This window comes from Pyrgilauda ruficollis, unplaced genomic scaffold (genome assembly GCF_017590135.1).
Source record: "Pyrgilauda ruficollis isolate IOZ18807 unplaced genomic scaffold, ASM1759013v1 scaffold79, whole genome shotgun sequence".
Lineage (NCBI taxonomy): Eukaryota > Metazoa > Chordata > Aves > Passeriformes > Passeridae > Pyrgilauda > Pyrgilauda ruficollis.
The window spans coordinates 886,511-908,517 of record NW_024529821.1 but is presented as its reverse complement, the minus strand read 5'-3'; the positions used below and the strand labels follow the sequence as shown (position 1 = coordinate 908,517).

Below are 22,007 nucleotides of genomic sequence, written 5' to 3'. Positions count from 1 at the left end.
ATCACTTGGTTCCAGTGAGCCTCAGCAAAGCTTCCCAGAACAAGAGATTACAGAAAAGTACAAAATCTCTGCAGTGAAACACTGAATCTGTGAGATGGGAATTCCAAAGCAGCAGACATCTTCAGTGTTGGAATTGAAATATCTCAAATAGCTGATAGTTGGACAGGCTTATCCTCCTCTTCCCTGCTGGACCAAAAGGGGGCTATTGATTAGACCTGAGTGTTTTCCATAGTGCTAGGAGTGATGTAGGGTGAAGATTTCAGTGTTCACTCATTCAGTCACATTTTGTGAGTAGTCTCAGCTTTGTTTTATTGTATTCCAAGTTGCATTTTATTGGTTGTGGATAAGGAAACTATGGTAACCACATTATTCTTAGCCTTCTTGGAAGAAACAGCTTTCAAATAAACAGAGAAGGCTGAAATACATTTTCAAGGCTGTTGGCAGACCAAGTGTTGCATTAAAGAACAAAACACCCAACCACTGAGTTTTAGTTCATTTTGGATCAAGAGAAAATGATTATGAAATAAAAAAGAAATCTTTCATAAAACTAGAATAATTTATTGGCAAGAACACTAGAGGGATGAAAGAAAGCTGGGAAGGTTGTATAGAGCCCACCTAAGAAGATCAGCATGAGAGTGTGTAAGAGCCAAAAAAAATCAATCAAAAAGTAATAATAAGGGTTTGGGATGAGAAAAGAGGCAGGGGAAGTAATTTTCTTGGGGCATCTGTTTGACATTCTTTCAAATGCTTTCTTGATCAGGAAAAGAGATTTTTGTGTTTAGATTGTACTTGGTAGAGTTTACTTTGTGTTTGCTCCAGATAAAGACCCTGTCCTTGTATTTTATTGTGTCCAGGGTATCATTGGGTGAAAATGCAGCAAGAGAAAAATCTGTACTACAAATACATTGTGATTCTCTCCTTCCAGTTCTTTATAAATGTTATGTATAGCACAGATCCAGCTTCAAGCTTCATTAAATGTGTTACAGGCAGTGTGAAGCAGAGAACAGGAGGGATTAGGCACATAAAAACCTGGCTCTGGAGTGACCATGGTGATGAAAAGCTGTCTAGTTTTCCCCACTAAGTAATTGGGCTGGGTGAGGAAGCTTGGACATCTTTTGCTTGGTAACATCTGAGGTGTCTGAGGGTTTGTTGTGTCCTGCTGTGGGAAGGGCTCGTGCAGCTCTGTGCTTTGCAAGAAATGCAATTGCAGTTCTCAGCACAGCCCTTACAGTCCTCCATGAACAGCACAGTGCCCATCTTGTGAAAGCAGAGCTCTAAGTGTTCAGAAAATAACAACAAAACTCCCAATTTTTCCCTTATCTCTTATGGCTCTGTGCCTGATAAGTTTGGAATTTGGTACGTGAAAAGGCACAATTCATTGCTTCAGCAGGCCAGGATTTTATGTAAGGCACGTAGCCACTGCTGCCTTGTGTTTTAAAGTGACAATATCATAGTGCCCTACAGATGTTTGAGCTAACCCGTGGTTGTTGACAAGATGCCATTAAGCTAATTGGTTCCATCATATATGTTTCTGATTTAACAAAGTAATTAATCCAGAAAAGTGTCCAAGGTGGCACAAACAAGGCATCTGCCATGCAGCCAGGGCAGCAGACACTGTGGCAGTACTCTCATCTTACTGAGTCTCTCAAACACTACACTGGTGCTGGGCTCTTTGATCTGTGCTGGGTCCACCCAGTGCTTCTCCCAGACCAGTCAATTTTAAACAAGACAGACTTATGAACTGTTGGGGTTTTTTAAAGTAAAAAACCAAAACAAACCAGCAAAACCAAACTAAACCCCCAAACTCATAAAATGTTAATACAGATGAAATCAGAACAACTGATTTTTATTTTGTTAAATATGAATAATATCATTCATAGCCTTTTTCACTTCATTTATCTTCATTCTAATTAATAGAAATCTCTTGTGTGCTATATGAAGGCAAATTTCATAAGACAGAAACATTTTAAAATAGTGTCACAAAATATTGCCATTCCTTTTCTTTAAAAGAGTGCAGAATAGATTGCAAAATCTGTGGTCACCACAGATTTCCAGACTGAAAACAGAATGATTGGTCATATGGAAGCAATATATAACATTCTTGTGTAATCTGGAAGATCTATTATCACTTTTGTATGTTAATGTGAGTATATTGCTAAAGCAAACAGAAACCAGTTAACAGACACCTGCAGCACCCATTGAGTTGTTTTTTTGGGTTTTTTTTTCCTTCTGGAGGACCTAATTCCTGCTTTTGTGTCCCATGTATTCCTGCAGCCAAGGCTGACAGCTGTGCTCCAGAAGCAGCAGATATGATTTATTTGCAGGATATAGTATAAAGCTCAGTGCTGTCAAGGACAAGAAATAATGTTCCCCTGCGGACATAAATCTTTACTGGATCCTGGTTTTTGGTCCCAAGTGCTTGTGTAATTTTGTGTAGGGCTTAAATGTGAGTGTTCAGAGTATGGAGTCAGAATTGTAACTTCTTTTACTGCCTGGTGGATTTAGTTTTTAGAGTTTTCTGGTCTGAAGACTTTGAAGGTTGTTTTAGAGAGCATTTTGCAATGGATTTAAAGGAAATCAGTACATTCAAATACTCTATGGCAATTATGTCTCATCAAACACAAGGATCAGTAGCTAAGTGCTCCCAGGGGTTTCCAGAGCCATATTTCTGCCTTCTACCATGAGCAGCTGGGGCTGCTCTGAGCCATTTTCTCACGTCCTCCTCAGCACTGGGACTTGGGCATCCCCTGAGCAAGGGATGCTCCCTCAGAGGCTGAAGATGCAGAGAATGTGATGGAAGCCAGTGTAGCTCACTCAGCACTGAGGAAAGGCTGTCTTGAGAGTAAATGTTGGGATTTTTTGGAAAGGTGGGAGAAATGGGATGTGCTTTCACACCTGCAGTCATGCAGTGAATCCTTATCCATCCAAATGCTTGTTCTCAGCCATGGGAGATGAGGGCAGGTGGCTCCCTTACCATGGGTCTGTAGCATAGACTCCACCAGGAGTTCAATCCAAGTGAACATTTCTATAAAATATTTGGCTTTTTTGCTAGATCACACTTTCTCTGAATACCCCAATTAATCTGATACACATTAGGAACAAATAAAAAACCTCCAGGCTTAGCTTGGGTTTTGGAGTAAGAATAATGGGGGGCTGTTAGAGTTCTAACTCCCAAACCAAATCTCTGTGGTGGGACAGTGCTGCAGGTGCATTAGGGAATGGCCCTCTTTCACCAAGCAGCAACTGACAGAACCAGAGGACACAGTCTCAAGCTGTGCCAAAGGAAATATAGGTTGGATATTTGGAAAAAGTTTTTCACTGAAAGAGTGATAAAGTTCTGGAATGATCTGCCCAGGGAGGTGGTGGAGTCACCATCCCTGGGTGTGTTTAACAAAGCCTGGATGTGGCACTGGGTGCCAGGGTTTAGTTGAGGTGTTTGGGCTGGGTTGGACTCGATGATCTTGAAGGTCTCTTCCAGCCTGGTCACTCTGTGAATTCTGTGAGTGGGTATGGGCTCAGTCTCTCAGGGAATCCAACTCCTGCTTCCAGGAGCCGAGCTGGAGCAGCAGAACAGGAGAGGCAGCCTCTGGCTTTCACCTCTTTGTGGGCACAGGTGTGCCCCACTTGCACACAGACGTGTTTGAAGAGTGGGACGTGCTGCCCAAACTTTCACCCCCGGCTGCAAAACAGCAAAATACGTCACTCAGAGGAGATAACTGGAGACAGTGTGGTGGATTTGGAGCTCTTACATCAGCCCTGCCAGCTATTAGATTGTAAAGACTAACAGCTTCTGTTAACACTTGTTAATGATCTCTTGTGTCTATTAGGGGACTCCATAAAATGTCTGGGTTTTGTCTGCATTAAATCTGTTCCCAGTTACTGGGGTGTGAAGAGGGGCTTGGCTCCACAAATAGTATTCCCTTTGGTAAAAAAAATGATCCAAGAATGTTTTAACTCCTGAAGTAACTTGTGGCAAATCACCTCAAAGACTGCCTGTATTTCATCCAGCATGTCCATGGGTTCCCAGAGCTCTGTTTGATGTTCCCCACCACTTAAAGACAATATGATGTGTTTACAAGAGGTCTCTATCCTAAAGATAAATGCTTTGGCATCCCATTAAAAGGGCTCCTTTAGCCTGTAGCACTGTGTCCTGTAGGGATAAGGGCTGTGCTGCAGAAGGTCTTGGCTTCCTGCCTGCCACTTTCAGCTCCTGAGGGTCATTTAACACAGTGCCACTTCAGATCCTCCCACGGGGCAAGGCAGGCTCTAACCCCTCGAGGTCCTCGTGGTTCTACCTGCTGAGGGCTCTCACCTGCACCTAATCAGGGTCTGTGCAATGAAACCAAGGAACTGTGCAGGTGAAGGGGAGTGATTTCACCATCTCTGTGTAAAGTGGAAATCTTTCAAACCTGCCCTCTCTCTGATACAAAGAAGGAATTTACCCTGTCCTCAGGAGCTCCTTGTTTGGCTTGTAGGGATCTTGGCTTGGTACCTAACTCTCCAGTGCTGTTTTATGGGAGGAAGAGCATTAGAAGCACTGTGATACTTGCAGCCCTACAAAGATTTTGGTTCAGAAGTGTAATAAACTGCTGTAACCACTGCTTGAAACAGGAGCCTGACAGTGTGCAAAGACAAGTCTGTTTTGCAGAATCTTGGTGTTACAATTTGCTCTGCCAATGTCTTTATTTTAAAAATAGGTTTGGGGATGTCCATACTCCAGTTTAGCAGTTCAAGAAACACCTGGGTTGGATAACAGAGCAATAAGCAAGTGGATATTGGAGTACAAAGATTTACTGAGAGCAGGGGATAAAGAAGGAATGTGAGAGAGTAGGAATGCTGGGTAGAGTCGAGTTTATTGCAGAGGCTATTCCAGGCTTAAGTGTTTGCATGGAGACAGGGAAGTGAATATCTCTCATTTTATACCATACTTGTCTCAGGTTCCTCTCAGCATGGTTTTGATATCAGAACATTTCTTGGATTTGTTCTCTTCTCCAAATCCTGATTTGGTGCAGCTTTTCTCTGCAAAGAATTTTCCTAATTCTCCAAAGACAGTTGATCCCAGTGGTGGAAAAATAAAATCCCTCCTGACTCTTTTGACCCTTCAAAGAGCACTGTTAATCCCTCAAGAGATCTTCCCCATCAAGTAGGGGACCAAGGCCCCTTGTCCTACACTTGGTAAGTTAGGGGCTGAGTTAGCAAAAAGTTTGGCCATGGTTTAACAGAGTCAAGGCACTGCCATATTCCTTGCAGCTTGATTTTCCCACTCTGGTGAAAGCAGAAAGATCAACAACAGTAATGAAGCTGCTCAAATGCCAGCCCTGCTCCTCCTGAGGCTCGTGGGAAGGCTCCCCCTCTCTCTGGGGCACTTGGGGCCAGCCCTCCTGGGTGCCCTGGGAGAGCCAGGTCACTCATTCTCCCCTTGCAGCAAAAGGAGGAAATGTTCCTGCAGTGACCCCGTTGCTCCCACCGGGAAGGCTCCATGGGCAGGGAACAGAGCAGCCTTTGTCCCCAGCAGTGGGGCTGTCCCACACAGCTCCTGTGCCCCTGGTCAGGCTGTCCCCAGGCCTCAGGGGACATCGAGCTCAGCTTCTTCCTTCAAGTTTTGGATTACGGGGAACAGTGACCTAGAAAGGTGCTGTGGGGATTGTTTTTTTCAGTTCTCCTTCTAGCTGATGTTATCTGTGATCTCTAGAGGAGATCCTGTTTCTGGCTGTTCCACTGACTTGCTGCTGGCAAGTCTCTGTGTCAACAGGTTTTATGAAATGAAGGCAGGGTGTGTGAGCTATCCAATACAGATGAATGCCCTGTTTTTTCCACATTCCTCTGTCCCTAGTGCATGCTTTGCTAGTAAGGCAGAGGGGCACCTTGTTCATTTACTACTGGGGCTTGATAACCCATGCTCACCTCTCTGATTATCTTAACAACCACTCACCAGGTTTGCTTCTGAGCTGTGTCTTAGATTCTTACTAATTTTGGGGGCAGTTTTTGGAGAACAGCCCATCAAGGTTTGATCTTCAGGGTGTATTGTTCTGTTGCATTTTTTTCAGCCTTCTGGCTGAAACAGAGGTACCAGGGGAGATATCACCTCAGAAGGCTGCTTAACCAAGTAAAATTTCTGCCCTGCTTTTTTGTCATGTAAGACATAGGAATGCCTAGCCTCATTCTTATAAACAGCTTATGTATGTCTTTATTCTCTTATGGCTTTTCTCATTCTTATGGAACTTGTTCTCATCTATGGAGCTTATTCTTCTCTCCAGCCCTCCTGTGGCTCCTATACTCACATCAGAAGGCAATGAAGGAGGACTCCCAAATTAACATTACTACAGACCAGCCTGGAAGAACTTTGGAGACCTGTCACTTGGAAACAGTTTTTCTGGTTTTGAACTATAGAGACCTGATACTTGAAAGCAGTTTTCCTGTTCTCTGCCACCACAAGATTGGTATATTCTGTAAGAGGTGAGGATGCTGAGCAGTAAGAGAAGGGTCAGAACACTGCTCTGTAACTAAATGCATTATTTTAAAGGTGGCAGGTAAAGGAATGCTGTGGGCTCAACAGAATATCTGAGACAGCCCAAAACTACATTGCTTTCTTATAAACTTCTGTACAGCCAGAAAGAAGGGGGACTAGTGGTCTAGAAACAACCAGAAAAATAAAGCTTGGCCATGTTCCCCCTCCCCTCTCCAGCCACCTCTTGTAGAAACTCTTACAGGGATTGTCTGTTAATGCTTTTCCAGCTTTGTACATAGGCATCTTCCTCTACTCCATGTTCCCATATTCACCTTGTCACTCACCTTGTCCTGTGATTCATCCCCTTCTCATCCACGTTATCTGTTTCACTGGCTTCATGCAGCTTCCTCTGACCTCACCTGCTTCAGGTCCCACGGCTCACCTGTACCTGTTTCCTCTCCTGTTTCCTTGACTTTTCTAGGGGTATTTCTCTGAATGTTTTTCCCTTATTCTCTCTTCCAGCCCACATAGTGCCCAAATGGCCATTCCCTGTTATTCTGTTATCCATGGCTGTCAAATTTTCAGCTCAAAACCATGACACCACAAAACCAAAAAGCATTCAAGTAATTTCAGGAGCCCAAACACCTCCCCTCTCAGTCACTAGAATGTCATTGCCAGCATGTCTGTTCCTCTGCCCTGTAACAAGAGTGGTGTGGTCATTTCTATTCTGACCCCTTTCTATTGCATTCAGGCTCTTAATCTTGCTGGTCTCCAAGCATTTCCCTTCTTTCCATCTGCCTTACTACAAACCCCATTCAGCCTGTGTTTATTTCAGAGCATCTTTATTACAATATCCTTTGTTCTGTGTCCAATTTGTACTGAAAATATCCACCTTCCTAGGCCACTGCATGGGCTGTGCCAGCCTGTATTTGCTTCTCCCTGCTTGTTCCTTGTTCTGCCACATCTATCCTAACATGCTTGCTTTTGTTTCCCAGGCCATTGCTGTCTGTATCCCTCTCCTGCCATCCCAAAATCCCAAAAGCATGCCTAGCTCCAGCCCAGCACACCCTGGAGCTCTCCTCAGCTCCCAGGTGAGGTGTGGGATGTGTTCTCTTCTCTGCCACCTTCCCTTGGCACTGGAGCTGCAGGTCATGCTGGCAATTCCCAGAGGCTTCAAACATGTGAACAGTTGCTGTTGCTACTCTTGAAAATAAAACTTGCTTTAAGAGAATTTGGAAGATTTTCTAGATTTAGTAATGTCTGAAAGCAAAAGACTGGTTGCTAAGCACATTCTCTTTCTCTTTTCTTTCTTTTTTTTTTTTTTTTTAATTTTTAATTACTAAGTCAGACTTCTAATTAAGTCAGGGGTGACCAGTCTGAATGGCTGCTTTTCTTGCAGTCTCCCAGTGGGGAGACTTAATCTATGCACTCCATAAGGACATGATCAGGGCCATTTTCTTTCCATTCAGAGTTATCTCGTGAGTCGTGGTAGTCGAGCACAAGAACAGCTTGTAAAGTTTTGGCAGCACTGCCTGAGGAATCTGCCCAGGGAAGTAGTGGCTGTAAAAGCTGAGTGGGCTTAAACCATGCAGAGCTAGAGAAAGATGCAGTGGGAGTAACTGTGCTCTAGTAACACTGTGTTACACACTGTAAAAATTCAAAGCAAACTCTGACAGACTGTTTTCCATTTTAGAAGTACATGATCATATGCAGCTGAAAAAGCTACACTTATTCGGATGTTTTCTGGCCCTGGCTCAGAATGCTGTCCTTTTGGGAGGTGTTATCTGCAGTGTAACTGAGAGTTAGCTCAATGCATAGCAGGGTTGAGAGTTGCTTAGTTTGGATGTTGGGAAAAGTGTAATTGTGGGAGTTAAGAAAATTTGGTTTCCTTGCAATGATTTGCAGGTACAAATGCTTGCCCCTCTCACAATTTCATTGTCAGTCTTTTCAGCTGCTGAGCTGTCATCCACTGAACATCCACTCATCCTGGATTCTTTTTTAGAAGATGCATTTGAAACGGTTCATCACACCAGTGTTATAGATAGAAGTATTTTTATCACCCAATTAAAAAATAAAAATCAACAGAAGCTTCTTCCCTGGCAAGTTCTTCAATAGCTCTGTATAATGCAAAGGGCAGTAATAATTAGGTGATTTTTATGTCAAAGAGAAGTTGAAGGGGGAAAAAATCCAGTCATGTGGACCCAGGTGTATGTGGCTGTTGCAACATTAAATGTTTCTGGAAGTGCTGAATGTGTTCTCTTCCTCTGCCCAGCATTCCAACAGCCAGTGATGGCACCCAGAGGGACAGGGGAATTCACATTTGTGTCTGGGCCTTCAGTGGTGCAACAAGAGAGAGGAAAGCCTCCCCAGAAGGTATCCTCTTTAGGAGTACCTTAGGGAAACTTGTAAAGGAGTTCACATTTGCTGTGATTTGCACACACAGAGCCAGCAAACCCTGGAGCTGCCTGCCTGCTCTGTCCATGAGCTCTGCCCTGAGCAGGCAGCTGGGGCAGGAGCTGTCTGTGTGTCAGCTGGGCCCAATCCAGGTCCAGTTCTAGCACTTCTGACTTTGTTAATATTTAGATAATATCCTTTTCACCTTGTTGGAGGCAGAGTGTTGATAAATGACCCAGTAAGAGTTCTTTTTCTGTCTATGGATATTCAGAGCCTGGTTTATTAGTGCCTACAATACTAATGTATCCTTGCCTTTAAGAGGAGATGAATTGTGTTGTTCTTGTACTTGTAGCAAGCACATTCCTTATTTGTGACAAGCCAAGAATAGGAAGTCCTGGAAACGTGCTCCAGCATGGTATGCAGTGCTCTACTTGGAGCTTTGCTTTCCAAATCTGCTCACCAGGAGAGAGGAGAAAGGTGCTGAAGGTGGGGCTGGTCCCCCATAGCACTGCTCTTGGTGGCCTTGCTGTGGGACACGAGCTCTTTGCTTTCCCAGCATGATGGACCCAGCTTCACTGCTTGTCTGCTCACTTATTTATCCCTGTTCTGCTGATACACCTGTGCTGCTCATTGCAGTTCTTATTTCTTCACATTTATGTGCGTGCCTTGCAGTTCCCAGTTCAGCTGTTACAATATTGAAACCCCCTTTTCACTGGTAGGCAGTGGGTTTGCCTGTGTACTCCTGCCCTCCTAAAAACCACACCTATAAACAGTCTTCAAAAGCTTAGGCCTTGTGTGCTGCATGGTGATGAATAAGGACCATTTAAGTAGTCCTAAATATTTAGTATCATTTTGATGAGAAATGAAGGCATGTCTTTTGTTTTCTATTTTATCTGATATTAGACTGGGGTTTCTTGAATAGCTTGGTCACTGAGCAGCTTCTGGGACTGCAGCAGGGCTTTGTGTGTGTCCAGGCCTTTGAGGCTGGATGTGCTCACTTCTTACTCTCTCTGAGTGGCAGCATTATTCCCAAGGTGCAGTCCTGGCTGAGGATGGCTCTTAGAAGAACGAGGAATTTATAATAATTTCAAAGGAAATTATTACAATTGCAAATTAGATTCCAGTGGAGATTGTGCAACAATTATTTGAAATATGCTCCCTCAGTGATAGTTACACAAAGTGAGCCCTGCTGTATTACAAGCCACGAGGTAAAACTTCCAGCTATTTCATCTCTTGCTGGTGCAACCTACCACAGAAGCGTGTCTGATCAGTGAGGAGTAAGAATGAGGCTTTATTTCCATGATGGAAAAATGCCACATGATGTTTAGCAGAGTGCAGCAGTAGCTGAAGAGCCCCCCCAGTGCAAACACTTGGAGTTACCATGGGAGTGACTCCCCCATGCAGAGCCTCTGCCCCAGACCTTGTGAGGGGATTCACTGTGTGGGGGTGGAAACAAAAGCCAGGTCACAGTCACTCTGCAGCTTTTGTCCTTGTCCAGTTTCTCTTCACTGAGGGGTCAGAAGGGTGAGTGCCACTTTGCATTAATTGTGCAATGCTCCAGGATGTACATGAGGCAAATATGTTATTTGTGCCCAGGCAATGCAGTGCAGGGGGCACTTGGCTCTGCACATCAGAAGAGCAAAGGAACATAGCAGGGGCTTGGGGAGTTTCCTTAGACAGCACAGAGTTGGATGAAAATGTACCTTCCACTACAATTTTGTACTTTTTTTGTCCCCTGCAATTTCTTTCTGCCATCAGTTTCTCCTGGACTTCTTTTTCCAGGGGGGCTCAAAGCAGTGTCCAAGAAGTGAACTGCTTTCCCCTTTCAGATGTCTTCAGCCAAACCTCCTATGCTTTCACCTCCAAATGTTTTAGCGTGTTCATAAGTGGCAAAGATTCCAAGAGACTAGTGGAGAATTCTATCATGGATTTTAGAAACTACCCTGTGTCCTGCAATACCAACAGTGTAGCTCTGCCAGCCTTGTTGAATCTCTGGAGTTTATCCATTTCTTTTCAGTGTAACTGTGTGCTTACAGAAGATAGTGGTTGCTGAGCAGGTTTCAGAGAAGTGGGTGTGATCATGCTCTCCATTCAGCATAATTAGGTCTTCCTGAAGATCTACATCCCACCCAAATCCTGCTTGGTGGCTTATGTCCAAACTCAATCAGGCAAAAAAGCCTTCAAAGGCAGACACGGTTTGCAGAATGCCCAGGAGTTGAACAATGCAGTGATGCGAGTCAACTGTAGACTCGAAGAACTTTCAGTAAATTGAAGTCTGCAAGCTTTGAACTGTTCTGCTGCTGTGCACATGGCAGGGAGAAATAGATTTTTAAAGCTTATCAGCTCTAAAGCTGGTTATCAGTCACTGCAGGCCAAAAGCTCAAGCACGGTGAGCTTGGGCAGCCTGTGGATCCCAGCAGTTTGCTCTGTTTTTGGGGTTTTCCTACAGGTCCTGAAGCTGCACTGAGAGCACAAGATCTCATCTACACATCATTCTCCTTGTTCTACATTTAGGCTAAAACAAGGAGGTTTGCAAGATCTTTGTGTTCAGAAACAAGAAACTGAAATAATTCTTGATTTGATTTTATTATGCCTAAGAAAGACAGCTATCTTAAACATTGCAGACAATGGAAGTTTTGACTGTCCTTTCTGTATAGCCCCTGCTGAGGTTGGTGCAATTTGGGGAAAAAACCTCCAAAATTAAAGTACCAGTACCCATAACTCTTAAACCTTTCCCTATTTAAATATCTTACCTGCTGTTTTCTAGGAGCTGTACAGAACCCCAAGAAACATTACAGGCACTGATGTGCTGACACCTGAAAAAGCCCAGCTTTTTTGTTAGTTTGTTTGTCAGTTGTGAGAGAAGCTGAGAGTGTTCCATTTGTACCCACGTTGTGTGGCTGCTCCCACATGGCCCTTCCCAGAGATGGAGGCTATCAGAGGTGTTCAGCAGTTGGGGTGTTTAAGGGGGACAACCTTGTGTTCTGGTTCCTGCTCCTAGGAATGTGTGTGGCCATGTTGGAAACTTCTGTGCAAAGTGCAGAGTCATCCTCTTGGATAGCTCCATCCTCCATCTGCAGCTCCACACACAGCTCCAGTCTCACCCAGCCCTAAATCCAAGGTCTGGATTGAGCCCATTTTGGTATCAGCGTTGCTGGATTTGTATCCCTCAGTTTCACGAGGGGGAATGTGTGGTGTAAGTGAGAACTGGAAGATGTGAAGCTGCCTCCTGTCAATGAAGGATTTGAATTCTGAGTCCTCCTCCTCCTCCTCCTCCTCCTCTCCTAGGAAGCAATTGCTGCTGGCTGTGGAGTAAGAGGTGAGCTCTGCTTTGCAGGCTAGAGGAAATGAAAGGCCTTCAGTGGACTTGATTTTGATGAAAAATGAAGGCATGTCTTTTGTTTTCTATTTTATCTGATATTAGACAGGGGGGTTCTTGAATGGCTCATTCCCTGAAGCCTTGGTCACGGAGCAGCTTGTGGGACTGCAGCAGGGCTTTGTGTGTGTCCAGGCCTTTGAGGCTGGATGTGCTCACTTCTTACTCTCTCTGAGTGGCAGCATTATTCCCATGGTGCAGTCCTGGGCCTGTGCTGGGTGCTCTCCATGGTCTATCCCTGATCCTTCCAAGGAGGAGTGCCTTTTCCCTCTGTTCCTGACCCAGCACGGGTGGGAGATATGCTCAGCTGGGGCATCTGTGAGTGCACCCAAGGCAGGCCAGCTTGGTGCTCGGTGAACTTTGCAGTCCAGCAGCAAAAGCTAAACTACAAAAGCACATTTAGGGCTCTGCAGAGCTGAATAGAGGTTTTCTGATTGCAGAGATTCGGAGATTTGCAGTGACTCAGGAGACACTGGCAGAGGGAGCCAAGTCCTTTAGACTCCCTGGCTCCAGGATGCTGCCAGGAAGCGAGGGAGCGGCAGGGCCCAGCAGAAGCTGCGGCTCGGGGCGGAGGCAGGCCTGCGCTCCCACCCTGGCCGGCAGCCCGCACCTGTTGCTCGCTCTGCCCTCCCTGTGCAGGGCCGGCCCGGCCCGGCCCAGCAGGGCATTCGCCTCGTGGCAGGACTGGCCTGTTGCTGGCCCACTCTTAGTGCGGGTGGGAGGATTTAGCAAAGCAGCCGCCTAATCCCGCGCTGACCCGCCTTAGGAGGCCGCCTCCCGCCCAGCCGGGCTGCGCTCCGCGTTGCCAGGGCCCGGTGTATCCTGGAGACGGAGCGCAGCGAATCGCGGCGCCGCTCTCTGGGAAGCCGACATCGCCGCCGGATTGCGGAGCTCCGCCACAAGGAACCCGGTGTCCTCCTCCTGCCGGAGCGATGGCGACGGCTCGCCGGGCACGGAGGACGCGGAGCCCCGGGGATCAGCTGGCCCTGAGCTGAGGGGGCGTTCGGTACACGTGCTGCGGCTGTGCCGAGCCCTTTACACTTCTGCTTCTGCGAGCTGCAAACAGCTTTTGTTCACAGCCCTCTGCCCCATCCTGCTCTGGCAGGCACTTAGGCTTTTTTATTCCTTTTTTTTTTTTTTTTTTTTTTTTTTTTTTTTTTTTTTTTTTTTTTTTCCTCCTGGGGGCTGAAGCCATGGCAAAGGTCCCCGACAGAAGCAAGCACAAATGGAGTGCGCTTCACACTTTCCTCCGCTGCAACATGAACCCGGAGACCCAGCGGGTAGTGGTCTTTGTCATCCTGCTCTTCCTCATCATCGTCAACGTGGTGCTGATGTTTCTTTTGGCATTTCACTGAAGGAGGACTGCCGGTAGTGGTGTGGTGCATGGGGCTTTCCAGGACTGGGCAACAAATCAGCAGGTCAGCTTGTCGTTGTCTGCCTCTGGTCTGCTTGTCTGCTGTTACGGTGACTGTGTGTCTCAGAGCATTCCTCCCGTGTTTTTTAATCATCAGCTCCTTCCCCACCCTGCTCCCCTGCTCACTCTCCTCCTGTCATCACTTGTGCCTTGCGCTTTGGATCCCAGGTAAACAAGAGAAAGGGAGAGAGCTAACAGAGCCAACATGCTTAATTGTAACCTCTCCGTGGCACTAATCAGCCTTGATTCCTAGCCATGACGATTCCGTGCCTGCACGTAGCCCTTCTGAGCCCCGGAGAAGCCCGAAGTGGTGCTGCTTTGCTTGCAGAGGGACAGCCATCCTGTAAGGAGCCCTTACACAAGGACCAGCTACATGTAAACACCTGCTGTAAAAGCTGAAGCCTGTAACGCCTCCGCTGCTCTGTCACTGTGAGCGCTGTGCTGTGCTGTGCCATGAGTAATGCCCAATTAGCCAAAGAGATTGATTAATAGAGTCCATCAGGAATTCAGGCTGAATAAACACTGCAGCAGTGTGCAAGGAGGATTTTGTTGGCTTTAATCCCATTTCCTTTACGATACCTCAGTGCTTATCAGCTATATGTATCAAAATGGCTGGCACGGCCACGGCACAGGACACTGCCCGCAGGCCACTGGTTCCCGACGGGCCGGGGCAGCCGTGCCCAGCGGGGCAGCAGCTCCAGGAGAGCTCCTGTGCAAGGCTAGGAGGAAAGGGCAGCGAGGCAGCCTGCCCCATGCAGGCCTGCTCTGCCTGCCCCATGCAGGCCTGCTCACCCCTGTGATGTTACCAGCAGCCCTGCACATCCCAGCACATCCGCACTTGGCACTGGCACCCCAGTGGAGCGACCCTCGACTTGATGGCGTTGGAGACCAATCCCTGGAGGAGGACAGACTGGAAAGGAAGGCACGGTGCACTGTTCTTAATGACACTGCTTGCTTTTGTGCAGAAGACTGCAAAAGATGCAAGCCCTTAAAATTCAGCAGGATCCTTCATTTTGTGTGTTAGGTAGTCTGCAATTTAAGTACGACTTTCGCAAGGGCACTGTGTTTGCTGGCACTAATGGTTGAGGCTACTGCAGTTCTTTCAGACCTGAATATTTATGGCTCCTGGAGTCTGATCTGGTGTTGAGAAAGGCTGGATGGTGGTGTTGTCTCTGTCATCATGAGTGATGTACTCTGTATCAGTTATTTCTGTGATGGTGTAATACATCACTGTCGTACAAAACCACGTCACTTTAGCACGCAAAGAATGGAATTTGTACCTGTGGAGCTCCTTTCGGTTACATCTGAGGCGCAGAACATCTTTTCCCTGAGAGAGGACACTCTTTTGCAGTTCTGGGTGTGGGGCAGCAGCAGGCCCCAGGTCCTTGCAGTTCTCTGGGAATCTCTTATGCAGATGAACAGTTTTGAATTATTAAAAATCTCAAACTAGGCTATAAATTCCATTATCTAGCTATTGTGATAACAGCCACCAAAACCATCCAGTCTGTTGTTTTCTCAGGTCACTATTAAAAAACCCAAAAGCTCACTACAGCTCACAACTTGGCTTTCAAACAAATCTGTTTTCTCTTGCCTCTAAACTTTACCAAGGTCTTAGTTTCAGCTGGAATCAGAACCAAATGGCATAAGGTGGAAAAAGGATTGTTTCTTGGAAAGGCCAAGTGAGTGATGGGAATGTATGCCTCACTCTTCAAATGGCACATGAGGGACCAAAGTATGGCTTTGGGCTCATAGGTGTCAGAAAGCTTTTGGCAGCTGCCTATGGCAGCAAATCCTATACAAGGTTTGAGCTGGTTCTCAAAGTGCTTGAGGTTCAGAAGCTCCTACCCCTTGTCTGTGGGAGCAGTGAGAGACCTCAGCATCGTGGCAGCCCCTGCACCGAGTTTAGACTGCCACTTATTGCTGTCGTGCCTGCTCTGTATCTTGAAATACTGCAAAAAACCCCTGATGTTGGTGAGAAGAGCAGTTATTCACAGGGCCTGCATCCAGTCCTCTGAAGAGGAGCTGGAGATGGCCTCCATTCATAATCCCAGGTTTGGCACAGCATGTGGAAGCCGTGTGGGGCAGCTGGGAAGCTGAGCACACGTGTCTGCCAGCCCAGGCTGAGCCTGGATGCACCAAGTGACTCATGCTCTTGTTCAGCTCGGTGCCATGTCCCTGAAATGTTCCTTGGGTGGCTTTGTCACTGAACTGGAGACTGTAGCTTCCTGTTCCACTCTGCCTAGGAAAGGACTTCAGGGAAGTTTTTCAGGAACTTCTTTTTATTAAGTGTCCTGTAAAATTGGTTAGCATGGAGCTGGTCTTGTGGTGATGGAGTAATTCACCCTCTGCTACTGCTGCATACTCAGTTTAGGGATGCCTTATTCCTCCTCTGCTTGCTGGAAGGCTCTGCTAGGTTGGGAATATCAAACCTGGGAAGGCCTAGGAATGCTGTGAGGTTGGGCAGTTGGTGCCTCTGGGGTGCAGAGCTGCCGTGCTGCTCCCTGCAGGAAGCATTGTGTGCTTCCAAAGTGCCCCAGCTTTCCCCAGCGGCAGAAGACCTGCTCACTGCTACAGAGCTAAAGGGAGGAATTGTTTCTTTGAAGGGCTCTGGGGAGTGCAGGACAGTGAGGAAGAAAAGTATGTTATAGGAAAGGGTAATGTGCCCTCTGGTGAAATTGCCTTTCCCTTCCCTGCTCGGGACAATTTTGTACCAGAACAGTTGGGAGCAGAAAAAGTAGAATTGGTCTTGCATTTAAAAATTCTAATCAGAAAAGTATCAAGATTACAGAGAACCCTTTGGAAGTGCATGTTCTAATATTGCCTGCCACAGGTGTTAGCTTGGGTTGCTATGAGCCTGGGAACAGTTTTCCACTTAATGTTTGGTGAATTCTAATTTCTTCTTTCCAGTGCTTGTTTAGATTCTTGATACCTGACTAATGCTGAAGTATTTGTGTCAAGTTTTGTTATGGGGACATCAGTGTTTTCCTCCATCCTCAGCTTCCCCTAGAGCTGCATACATTCAGCTGGAAGCTGCAGTTGATCAGTGTTAATCAGCCTGGTGTTAGTTGTGACTCATTCTGTCCTGCCTCACATCTTGGCTGAAGAAGCTGCAATGGCCAATAAAGCCAGGAAGAAGAGAGCTGCTGAAGGATCCCTGAATCATGTGCAGAAGCTGTAGATGGTGATAGAAAGACAGTGGGGAAGGAGAGCTCTGGGGGGAGGGAGGAGTCTCTGACATTTCTGGTGGGTTTTCTAGTTTGCTCTCAGTGCACTTATTTGCCAGGAGAGCTCTGCAGAAGGGCTGGGACTGCCTTCCCTGAACACCAGGCCCTGCCCTGGCACTGGGGCCACAGGCCTGGGAGGGAGCAGCACTGCCAGGGCAGGGGACAAGGCAGCTGGGGAGCCCTGTGCCCCCTGCTCCCTGGTGCCCACTGTTCCCTGGTGCCCCCTGCTCCCTGCTCCTGCTGTAGAGCAGGGCATGGCAGCCAGGCCCTCATGTGGCCATTGGACATCTCCTCCTTCTCCTCCTTCTCCTCCTTCATCCCTGGGTGCAGAGGGAGGCTGTGCCTGCACTCTTCCCATGCCCTGTGCTGCTCTTTGAGACAGAGACAGGGACGTGCCCTGAGCCCTGCAGGGACAGGGATGTGCTGTGCCCCTGCATGGAACAAGTTCACCAGAACATTTAACAGGCAAGAGCTCTGTTTCTGCTCTGCTTTGAGCCTTGTGAGAGCAAAGAGCATCTGTGAACAGGAGCGAGACCAAGGCATCATTTCCAAAGGGAGATCTGGGCTTTAGATTATATCTTTGCTTAATTTATTCTCCCAGGCTAAACTCTTTTCTGTGGTGATATGTGGTATCTGCTGCCTTTGTGATTTATTCTTGGAATCCAAGGCATGAGCTGGCCAGATAAGAAACACAGTAAGCATTTAGGATGATACCATCAACAATTACTTTTAATTACTCCTTCCAGTGTTTTGATTTAAAAGAAAATAAAAAATTAACACACAACAAAAGAAGACACATTACACAGGTTAAAGAAAGATTTCTAGAGGGAGAGTACTTGTTATTGATGCTGTCACTGGCCTTGTTAACTACAGAGTGTGCTGCAAACTGGAATAAAACTATGTCTTATATGAATCTTTGTATGTGTTCTTTGGCCAGGATTACTCCAGGCATGATCTTGGTGTCACATACAGTGCACCCACTCTGTGTCTGCATTTGGCAGTGGCAGAATTGGAACTCAAAGAGGTGGTGTGGACCTGTCTCACAGCACAGTGGCTTTCCCTGTCCTGTTGTGTGCATGCAAGCTTCCTGCATTTGTATTGATAAATGTGATAGCTCACCTGTGTTGGAGGTGCTAAAAGAAAAATGTCTCCCCAAGTACCAAGAGGGTGTTGGTCAACCTTTCAGCAGAGGAGTCAGCCAGGTGTGAAGGACCACAGAGAGGGAAACTGGGGAGTTTGGTCTCCCTTGCAACTACCCAGGAGACCTGGCCCTTCTGGAACAAGGGGCTGGTACTGGGCTCTGGCCCTTCTGGAACAAGGGGCTGGTACTGGACTCTGATCCCACCCATCCTGCTGCAGCACACAGGTCCTGCCCTGTCTTCCCCTTCTCCTCCCTGGGGAGAGACCCTAGCACAGCCCCTTCCAGTGTGCTTCCCCCTCCAGAGAGCACCAGTTTCACACTGGACAGCTGAATCTCTGCTGTCCCTTGGTGGCAGAGCAGGTAGCTGGGGGAACAAGGGCTGCCTTCAGCCCCCTCTGTGCTTCCTGCAGCCCCTCCTGCCCAGAGCTGGGCAAATCAGGGTGACACAGCACAGAGCCCACACCTGGAAACCGTGTGCTTGTCCTGTGCTGTGTCCATTTGGGATATCAGCTCAGGAATGGGATCAGTTGCTGTCTCCTTCTGAGCTGGGCTGGTTTGTAGTACTCAGTACCTGAGTGTTTTTGAGCAGCACAGGTACAGCAGGGCTCCACTGCTTGTGCTTGTTCTCAAACATGATCTGGTTCCTTCCTGGCATGTTGAGTATCTGCCGTGATGTGGAAAATGTTATATGGAAATAAAACCACTGGATATAGGCATTGTGTGAATCCAAGCAGCTGCACAGGGATCTCTCAGCCCAACTCAGCTTTCCTCACCTCACCAGATGAAATGGTTCCAGCAGGAGATTAGGCAAAGACAGGCTGCTAAGGAGTCATGGCTTGCTATTTTTAGCATCCCAGTTCACACCTGTAGTGCCCAGGAGCCAGCACTCGTTATAATAAGCATAATCTAATTACAAAGTGAGAAGATCTGCCCTGGATGCCAAGAGAGGAGTGCTGGGGATGGCAGGAGCCCATCGCTGCCTGCCCTGCCAGAACGTGCTCAGCTGAAACTGAGCTGCCTCTGCAGAAACACTTTGTCCTGCTGAAAGCTGTGGCCAGGATCACTCCAGGCATGACTCTTGGTTCAGGGAGTCAGGGTGACAGGAATGAGCACTGGTGCACACCACGATGTGTGGGGTTTCCTCCCTGGACCAAAGGCGTGTCCTGCAGGAGGAGCAGCAGCTGCTTTGGTCTCCTGTAGTCAGAGGACTTGTTTGCAATGTGCTCTTGGAAACAGGAGTGTGGTACTTGTTCGAGGCCTTAGCTGTGTTTAGGCCATTAAATCTCCTCATCCAGATGATGTGGATGTGAGGCAAATGAAGAAAATGGATATATTCAAAAGCAAAATAGTACAGGGCCTCAGAAGATCCCAGGAAGCTGCTGCTTCCTGAACATTTTCTTCACCTAGCACAGGACACTTCCAAAAGGAGAAGGTGTTTGTTTTTTGGGTTTTTTTTTGTTTTTTTTTTGTTTTTCCTAGGGAGTACATAACTTGAAGAACCTTCTGCAGGGACTACAAAAGAAATCACTCATTTTTATATTTACAGATACTAACCAAAAACAAAGGCTTAGACAGCATCCTTTGCCCGACAGTGCGACATTATCAAGGTCTTTTTTTTGTTCTTCTCTGTCTGTTCAGATTTTCCTCTGCCCCATTTTCAAACAATAGGACAAACAGCAGTTCTCAGTTCTGTGAAGAAAGGATCTAGCCCAGTGTGTGTACCACGGGAAAGAGATCACCAGACAGAGGATGGGTGGTGGAAGTTATAAGTTTTATGTCACCAAAACCCTGCAGGGTTTCTCTCTCAGGAAAAAATTAAGAAAGAAAATGGATACTGAACTGTGCATGGTTCTTCTGAGGCAGGGAGAACATCTTAGAGCCATGTCATGGAAATTGATAAACAATCTGTGTTGGCCCAGCACTCCTGCCAGCACCTGCCAGTGCTGTACAGACTTGGGCACAGTCTAATGCAAGGGAGATGTTTTCACAGGAGACAGGAGCAGTAAAAATGATTTCAGCATGTTTTTTGCAGTGTGTTCCATTGCAGTTAACTCATGCACACACATGAAAAGGGAAGCCATGAACTGTGTTTGGGGCTTGATGCTGACATTTGGATGATACAGAAGGGTTTGTAGCAATGCAATTGGTATTTACTTTTAAATGTTTTCTTTAACCTTATTTGTAAAACAAATTTAGATTAATTTGTCCTCAAGCTATAAGTGATTCCATAACTTGCTGTATCTTTTGGGGGAAGAGTCATCAGCAGGCAGAGAGCCTGTGGCCTGCATGGCTCCTTTTCCTTTCCTTCTTCAAGGAGCCAGGATGCAGCATTTATCCTCAAAAAATCTGTGTGGCAGAATAGCTACAGCTGAACTGGTTTGGATACATTATCCTGTGGGATCTGTGGAGTATAATCCTCATTTGTGCAAAGAAATAATGATGAAAGAGAAAGCAAAAGAGGCAGTAGATAGGAAAAATTCCAGAATTAAATCATGAGAGAAGTGGTGGAAGCAGGAGCTGTCCTGCAGAGAGGGAAAAGGAGAGGAAATATCCCAGGGGAATGTGCTGGTGGGAGTGCACAGAGGAAGGGTACTCCTGCAGCAAGAGGAGAATGGGGAAAGCATAAGTGGCAGAGAAATATGTTAATGTAGCATTAAATACAATTTTCTGATGAAAATAGTTTTTACTTGGGTGTCTGAGAAATGGCAGTGTAAAAAAGATGCAACAGCAATCACTCTTAAACGTGTGAACAACCAAACAGAAACATCCTGGACCATTTCCATTCCCAGGTTGCACAGTTAAAATCAGGGCATCAGAAAATGCAAAAATTGTGGTAACCAGCTTTGCTTCATCCTCTGCAGACTTCAAAACTCTTGGTGAGGTCAAGTGGGGAGTCAGGCAGTCTGACACAATTTTCATCAGCAGCCAAACTGGAACCAGAAGCTACAAACTTTGTAGAGTGTGAGCCCTAGGTCAGAGTCTTGTTCCAATCTGAGGTTCAGCCCCAGGCCTTGCACCTCTGCAGTCTTTGAAACCAAGGGAAGGAGGAGAAGGGTACGTGGGCAACTTCCAGGTGCTGTTCTGGCAGCATCTGGGCTGGTTGGGGTAACTGGGACTGGCTGGGATGAGGAGTCAGGGGTGGGAGAGGAGTGCCTGAGCCAAAAGTTAGAGATCTTAAACCACTTTTAAGCCTTAGAGTATTTCAAGCTCCTTAAGCCACTTTAAGGCTTTAGATGGGTTTAAAATGCTTAAAACACTGTAGGGCCTTAGTTGAGTTTAAGCTGTTTAAGCTGATTTAGAGCTTTGGAATGACTTAAGTTTTGTGTCTTTAAGGAGGTTTTGAGGTCCTTTGAGCTCTTAATTGCAAAGGGCTTTCTGGACATTTTGAGTGAGGATGTGGCACGTGCCTGCTCCTGTGACCTGTGTTCAGGGACTCTTTCTCCCAGGCAGTATCTGGACAGCCAGGTTTCCCTGGCTACACTTTCATCCTCCTTTCTGGAGGAAAGAAATGCACGCCAGGAATCAGACATCCATGTGTAGGGATGGATGGTTGCTCCAGATGTGTGTCCCTGGTGAGGAATGCTGATGTAGGATGGAGTGTGTGGGATCTGCTCTATTGAATGTGTGGAAGTGCTGAGGAGTCCCAGCCAAGAAAGAAACAGCCCTGTCCCAGGGGACATCCTAATGTCCCTGTAATTACTGTGCTGGCAGCTGCTGATTTTCCACCTGGATGCCAGTGTTGCTGCTCCTCATGGGATGTAGCTGTGCCTGCCAGGTTAACAGCTCCGGGGCTCGCTGGTTTTAAGAACAATTTGTATCTGTGGGTAATACAGATAATCAGCATTTCCTTCCTTCTGTGCTTTTTATATCCTCATGCCCTAATGCTCTGTGAGATAAGTGTTGCCACCCTCATGCCCAGGTCTGTGGGGCCAGTGACACTTTTACCTGTGACTTGGGCAACTGCTCAGGAGCAGAGGCAAGCGTGGCCTGGCTCTTTGCCTTGTGCACCT

The 22,007-nt window shown here is 46.8% G+C and overlaps 2 protein-coding genes across 2 annotated transcripts in view; both read left to right on the top strand.

Moving 5' to 3' along the window:
- Positions 1-6,979, top strand: part of LOC121363973 — a 66,950-nt gene extending 59,971 nt beyond the window's left edge. Inside the window, exon 4 of the mRNA XM_041486778.1 lies at positions 6,971-6,979. Within this exon, the coding sequence (XP_041342712.1) occupies positions 6,971-6,979 (9 nt within the window). The remainder of the gene's footprint in view (positions 1-6,970) is intronic.
- Positions 1-22,007, top strand: part of ARHGEF4 (Rho guanine nucleotide exchange factor 4) — a 46,686-nt gene that overhangs the window by 2,569 nt on the left and 22,110 nt on the right. The window lies entirely within an intron of this gene.